The sequence below is a fragment of the Ahaetulla prasina genome, chromosome 2, assembly GCF_028640845.1.
Source record: "Ahaetulla prasina isolate Xishuangbanna chromosome 2, ASM2864084v1, whole genome shotgun sequence".
Lineage (NCBI taxonomy): Eukaryota > Metazoa > Chordata > Lepidosauria > Squamata > Colubridae > Ahaetulla > Ahaetulla prasina.
The window spans coordinates 133,863,236-133,870,681 of NC_080540.1; the positions used below are offsets into that span (position 1 = coordinate 133,863,236).

Consider the following 7,446-nt stretch of genomic DNA (forward strand, 5'->3'; position numbering starts at 1 on the left):
GGGTTCCACAGTAATGGTGATTTATAAAGTAGATTTGGAGGGAGGGGTGCCGGCTACCAGCTCTGCTTGTCTGTTACAGCTGGGTAGTGTGAGGGGAGATGCGCGAGCTATTCTGGGACGAGGCTCTTTTGTTTGCGGTCGCACTATAGCGCCATTTAGTTTCACTTACGTAACATGAACTAAACTTATGCGTGGGCGATACAAATAGTATATTTTCAGAAATTGAAATATTCACGACGAATTTTATGAAAACCTAATGAAAATGTTTTTAAATAATGCTATGAAAATATTTTAAAAAGTCAATTAAATTAAAAAAAAGGAAAGTGCTTCAGTATTGGACAAAACCCCTACTGCCCACCATGAAAGCTGGAACGCCCACTAGTGGGCAGTGGGGACCAGGTTGACTACCACTGATTTAAAATATGTATGAATCTAAACTAACATACAAATTGGGTCTTGGAATATTGGTGCACTATAGAGTTCGGACTTGCATTAGCAAGGACTTGGACTAGGTAGGGATGGGTACTTGGAAACACTTTTCTTCCTGTTCTCAATTATATGCAAGCTGCTCTCTAGAGATTGGCAGTGTTTTGGTAATCTAAGTACTAAAATTTTATTGTATAATTCTGAATAGGAGGATTTGCTTGCCACTCATAGCCAATAGATTTTTTAAAAAGTGTTTCTTCTTGCACATCTTAATCCTGTTAGGGGAGCAAAGCTTGATTAGTACACACAAAGCAAACCCATTGCTTTCATCCTGATCTGAAAAAACCCAGAGGATTTTTCAGTAATTTTGTAGATTATACTTATACTTATTTATTAAATTTATATTCCACCCATATTGATAGCAGATTGCCTATATGTTGAATATATTTAGAATAAAATGTAACTTTGTTACAAAAGAAGGCAATACTGACAGTATTAATAATTTCCACTAGGAATAGTGTGAGCCTTCACCGGTTTTTCAGAGCATCTAGATTTAGGGTCTTCTTAATTTATTTCATTTCCAGCACCTCAATTGGAATTGAAATACTATCAAATTTCTGATTGCAGAGCTCGCAGACTTTGCTTGACATTGCATTTTTGATGGGAACACTATTATAAGTAATGCATATTTTTGTGTGTGTGGGCGCGCGCACATTTACAATGCATTTGTCACCTTGCTTCTTGCTTTGGGTTTCGTTACTATTTTAAGAGCTCACCTGAGTTATCTAATCTGTTCTCTCTTTAACTAGCATGTGCTTTTTTTCATCATTCTTCATATATTTCTCCCTGCTCACAAGAAGCCTTTTTTTACCATACCTTTAATACAGAAGGAACATGTCATTCTGTCATTCCCTTCATGGGCATTACAGGTGGGTGTATCATCGATTCAGTTGGCACATAGTTCTCTGTCCTGGCTTTTCATTCTTCTGAAGTAGATGTGTCTGTTCAGTTGTATACATAGAAAATGGTGTGTGGGTCCAGGTTTTATGCAGTCTCAGTAGGTGTGAGCTGATATTGATACCCTGTTCCTTGGCTTCAATAGATTCCTGCTCTGGCGACGACCAGCGTACTCCAATCTGCTGTGCATCGGTGAAATAATGTTGCCATTGAGGGGCAGATAATGCATGGCTGATCTCCTATGTTATCAATGGCTTTTACTAGCAAACTATCCCAAACTAGAGCAGAAGAAATATTCCAGTTGGAACTCTCCTTGCCACTGTCTAAAGATACTCACAGGAACATGGACAGAATCCAGCAGCTGCCACACTACAAGAGGCTTTAGCCCGAAACCTAATAACCTTATATGAACTCTAGCAACAGGGCTAGAAAAGGAAGCGATGGTATACAGCATTGCCCGCCTGTTATTTAATAGCCATTTTAGTTGTCCCTCAGCAGGCGGCAGTCTTCACCCCCTTTTTATTGTTCTACTGTAATTATAACTCTTTTACTTGGTTTAAGAAAGTTTTGTATTCATTTTGCTAAGATTATTGGCTTAACTTCTCTATAAAAACAAAGTCTTGTCTCATTCAAACCCTGTGTGGAAATGTGAAAATTCTAAAGCTTGGTTTCAAAACAAAAAAATTCAAGACTTGAAACTTCTTGTAAGCTTAAGTGAGAAGAGAATGTCTACCTGAATTAGAGGTGTTTCCTTTTATTTTACACTATTTACTTTTATATGGTCCCATTCGACAGGACAAGGGGGATTCTCAAGGGTTTTTAATTTTTAGTTTTACTTACGGCTGTCTTGTTCTTCCAGGGTCGTCAGGTTTTTTTTGTGTTTTTTTTTAGAATTTAAACCTCTATGTACCACCCACTGTTTTGTTTTGTTTTTTAAATGTTGATTTGTCTCTCGTTTTGTTCAAGAAAGAGTGGGAGATCTTTTGGAAGAAAAAGCTGTACCGAGTAGAGGTGAAAATAACGCTTCATAGATTTTGAAGGACAAAAAAAAAAAGCGAAAATAATCTTTCAGGAAGTTTTTAATGTTGAACGTAGAATGTATTGCCTTTATTCATAATAGAGGAGGGTTTGGAGAGGGGCAGGATACCTTGTTCCTGCTGGGTTGTTCCTACAGATGCCAATTAAGCACTGCCACTGCAGTGGGAGCAGTGTGGACGTGGGCGGGCCTCTTGAGTGCACAGAGGCAGCAAGTGCCGCCAGCCAGCTGCATTCCGCCAAGGCTCGGAGTTATAAGCAATCTGTTCCTTCTGCAAGAACTCAAGAGAACATTCAAGCTTGTTGAATTCTTTCATTCTTTATTAAAACGTGCAAGCCTGGAACAGCTGGCCTTCAGCTGAAGATATATTTATATAGTGGCCAAAACACTTAGTGTGCCAGCTAATATACATGAAGAATCTTCGTTTTCATGAGCAATATATTTATCCCTTAGTAATCTGGGAAAGTAGAAGGCATGTGAGTCATACCAAATACCACTCAAAAGCACCATCAGTCCCACTTCGGGGATGAAAATGCAATATGTAGGTGTGTTGTTACTACTTTTTAATAAGCGTGAGATTCTTGTCTCCTTGGAAACTTGGTGGCGAGTAAGATTTTATTTTCCTGTTCATTTGCAAGCATTTTGTTTCAAAGCTTTTGTCGGTCACCTTTTGTTTCCTCTCTTTTTTTCACTTCTGTGGATTTTGAACTATGAACAATCTTGTTACTTTTCTTTAGCTGCGTTAGAACTTTAATCTATTGCTTATTTGTATGTTCAAGGTCTGATTTGATGCAACCTATGATTGGGGGAGTGCAATGGGAATGTGTTTTAATGTTGGTCCATGGAAAAATTTTGAATAATTGTATCACTGGTTGCTGTAGATGTTGGTTCTTTGGGCATGTGCACTTCCATTTGTACAGTTCTACACTTCAGTGTGCTTTTTGTAAATATTTGTTGTCAATGATGTAATGTTAGAGACTTTAAAAGGCAGCCTCTTCTTTCTATATATCTGGAACCTTCAATTGCTGTACTATACTTAAAAAGTTGACTGCAAACTTTTCAAATTGTTCTTGGTTGTAGGCAGTCTCTGCCCTTCCATTATACTTAAATCTCACCATCACCTGCTGAAAATATAGTTAGAATGTCTCTATAAACCTGTGTATTGGTAACAATATCTCAGAACACCTCATTTGTATTACCACTGTATTTGTGTACTTTAATAATTGTGTAAATAAATTCATAAGGACTTCTAATTTTTTTAATGTGTGGCCCTGTTTGCTTGCATGTGCCATTGGTGTTTAACATATTAAAGCAAAGCTTGTGTATCTAGTACACAGTGTTAAATAACAAACATCAAGGCAATTTCTTTTGACTTTAAACATTCTGATAATTGTAAACTTTTTAGCTGTTAACTGTTAAACTTCCTGTTAAACTGTGAGACCTTTCTAGTCTCATACAGTTTTCAGAAGTTGAAAGTATTTTTAGACAGATAACAATAAATGGAAGAAAATAATAGGAAGAGGGATGAACGTATTATATGGTATTGACTCTGGAACAAAAGGAAAGAATCCTCAAAATAGTTTCTGAAATTGGGATGAGAAAAATCAAAATTTGAAAGAGAAAGTGATCTGTCTGTCTATATCAATTTTGTATAGCTGCCCATTTCATAAAAAGTGGTTCTAGGCAGAATATAACAATCCAGTAAACAATGCATATATAACACAATAAAAATAAGAACACATATTAAAAGATAAACATTATAAAAATAAACCATAGGCAAAGAGAGTATAAGACTAGCCACTTAAGCCTTACAACATAACCAAAAGGATGCAGCTAATTAACTTTGGAAGAAAGTATGTTCCATAGGGCAAGCGCTATAGCAGAGGAGGCACATTTTCTGGGATCCATCAAATGTAGATCCCTAGCTAATGGTACCTGCAGAATGCCTTTTTGCCAGATATAGTACCGATGATACCTCATGGATGGGTGAATTCACCCAGCAACTTCATTTAGAATGATAATAAAGGAGAAAGCACTGACCCTGTGACACCCCACATAGTAGAGGCCAGGGAGGGCCCTCCTCCCCAATCTGGAATTGACTCTGAAGGAAGGAGGTGAGCCAGCAGAACAACATGCCACCCACCCCTAATCTTCTGGGTCGATCAGGATACCATGGCCAATGGTATTGAAAGCCACCAAGAGGTCAAATAGAGCAAGGATGGATGCATAACTACCATCTCTCCTACCATCTCCATCTTATCCCATGTTTTCTACAATTCTGTTTGGAACAAAACAAAATGCCAGCTTGATTTCTTTCAAAAAAATAAAACAACTTATGAAGATGCTCTGCAATTGTACATGTATGTGTATCTGGCTGGTCACCACTGATCATATGTGAGAATAAACAAGAACGATGCATTGATAAATGAGGGCCATTTTACCCATATATCTTCTATTCTTTGTGGGGTGATCATTTGAATATATTGTGGAACTTGAGATTTTATTTCCAAGGTCCAGCTCATTCTTCACCATTCTTATGGGATCTTTCCCAACGTCTGAAGAAATACATGTTCTTTACCCCTCAGTATGATGATGGATAAGCACCTGTCCTCATTGAGAGCTACAAATATAAATATATACTTCTGGTATTTCTGATATTGGAATTATTCTATAATTTCAGCAAGTACATTCGCCTTGGTAAATTACCCTTGGTTGGTTGAATAAACTCCTGACTGATCTGCAAAACAGATTATGCTTTAAATCATGACTCACAGAATGACGAATTATTTTTTTAGTTAAGAAACTCCTACATTGCTTAGTTTTTCACTGAGCAGTTCCATCTGTGTCCGAAGACAGAAATTTACTGACCATTTTGACTTCTATGCCATTGCCAGTTTCTTAAATTACTTTTATAAAAGTATTTTACCAAGGAAATACATGCGAACATACTGTATAACAGCTTAAAGGTCTGCCTACAGGAAACACTCTGAAATGAATTTCAGAGCAATACCAGTTGTTTACTCAAAAGTAAGTCTCTGGTCACTTGATCTTACTTTGAAGAGTTTAAGATTGCAGCTTTAGTGAATTGTCAGTATTGCTGACATAGAACTCATTTTTCCTTTTGAATTGAAAACTCTGAAATCTTACATTTCGGTAATATGCATATTTGTATGGATTCACTATATACAATCAGAATTTTAAATACATAAACAAGGCTTAACATTTTCTGCCGTAGTTGTAGAGTTGAGAATTGCAAATGAATGTCGCTCAGTTCAGTCTTCAGTTTCACTTCAGTTTGCACCAAGCCCACTGAGTATTCTGAAAGTTGCAGTTTTAATACTATGAGTCTTTGAGAAATAAGATGGTATAAAAATAAATGAATAATACAGCTAGAGGCTACCATCTTGCCAAGGGAATTAGAAACAAAAGATACTAGAGCCGAGGTGGCGCAGTGGTTAAGAGTGCAGTACTGCAGGCTACTTCAGCTGACTGCTAGCTGCAGTTTGGCAGTTCAAATCTCACCGGCTCAAGGTTGACTCAGCCTTCCATCCTTCTGAAGTAAACTGAGGACCCAGATTGTTGGGGGCAATATACCGACTCCGTAAACTGCTTAGAGAGGGCTGTAAAAGTACTATGAAGCGATAAATAAGTCTAAATGCTATTGCTATTACTATTGCTATACTAAAATTTTGCAGAGATCTAAATGTTCCAAGTCTAAACAGATAGTCCTTGTTTAACAATTGCCTTGGACTGTTCAAAGTTATGACACTGCTGAAAAAGCAAAACTGTTACAACCATTACAGTGATCCCTTGGTCATGTGATCAGAATTCAGGCTCTTCACAATTGGTGGACATCACAGCATCCAGCGGTCACATGATTACTATTTGCACATTGATAACTGGCTTCCGACAAAATCAATGAAGAAACTGGCAGTAAAATCACAAGTCTCAGTCACACTTAACAAATGGATGTTTAACCACGGCAGTGTAAATGATATCATGAATCCAGCACGGTCACGTGGTGTTTGACTTAACCACCTAAGCAAAGGAATTGCCAGTCCCAATAGTGATTGTTATGCAAGGACTACCTGTAATTTTGTTTCTTTAAAAAATGAAGTTTTAAATTCAAGTTTTCTTAATTCATAATGGTTTTAAGTTTCTGCTTCCTAATCCAAGACCCATAAATATTAGTGTAGGAAATGCTCTCTGTACCTGTTCAGAGAAACTATTCATATGCATCAGATTTAGCAAAACTTAACATGACAAAAATGCATCACTACTGAGGCCTCACAAATCCAACCCTTATTAGCCTCTAGAATGTAGAGTAGAACAAATGGTGTTCCATAATTCCTGAGGCTATATTAACAGAATAAAATTTATTCACTATATTTAGTTGCTCACTAAAAGTTACATTAACGTCCATATATTATGAAATAAAAGTGCATTTACATGAGTGTAGAGACAAAAAGTGACTTCATCTGCCTCAAAATTATCACAAGTATCCTACTCGTACATTGACACTTGCAATTGACAAATTCTGAGCACAGCTTACTTATGCCCATCCCATACAAAAACTCTGTTTTGAAGTTTCACCTCTTCCCCAGAACCACTGTGTAGAAACACCAGTTTTGTGAAAAAGAATGTAAACCATCTGGCTGTCACATGGTGATAGTTCAGGGGACTTGTTGTGTTAAACAAAAAGTGTAGTGCAAACTTTCAGTAGAATAGTATAGAACAGAACTGATATGTAGAAATCTTAGTAATAATCATCTTAGTGCACTAATTCTATGTTGCCCTCCCTTTCAAGGAGGGGTGGAGAATTTGTGCCTCCTCATACCTATCCCCAAGATAAGACCTGCAGTTCCTTGGCTTTTGTGTTATTTATGATGTTTATAGAGGCAATGAGGAGGACAAGTTCCCCACCCTTTTCCTAGACCAAATTCTTCAGCTCATTTGCCTTTTCATGAAATTTCAGATTCTTCATCAACCCCCAAACATTTACTATATGAAAATCATTTAATAAATGC

The 7,446-nt window shown here is 37.2% G+C and overlaps 1 protein-coding gene across 3 annotated transcripts in view; it reads left to right on the forward strand.

Annotated features, from left to right (window-relative positions):
- The window catches only part of CSNK1D (casein kinase 1 delta), a 36,924-nt gene extending 33,248 nt beyond the window's left edge, over positions 1–3,676 (forward strand). For all 3 annotated transcript variants that reach the window (XR_009153080.1, XM_058165776.1, XM_058165775.1), the window contains one exon: positions 1,529–3,676. Coding sequence is in view for 1 of the 3 variants with exons in the window: in XM_058165775.1 (XP_058021758.1) it covers positions 1,529–1,579 (51 nt within the window). In the remaining 2 variants the exon portion in view is untranslated. The remainder of the gene's footprint in view (positions 1–1,528) is intronic.
- The last annotated feature ends 3,770 nt before the right edge of the window (positions 3,677–7,446 follow it).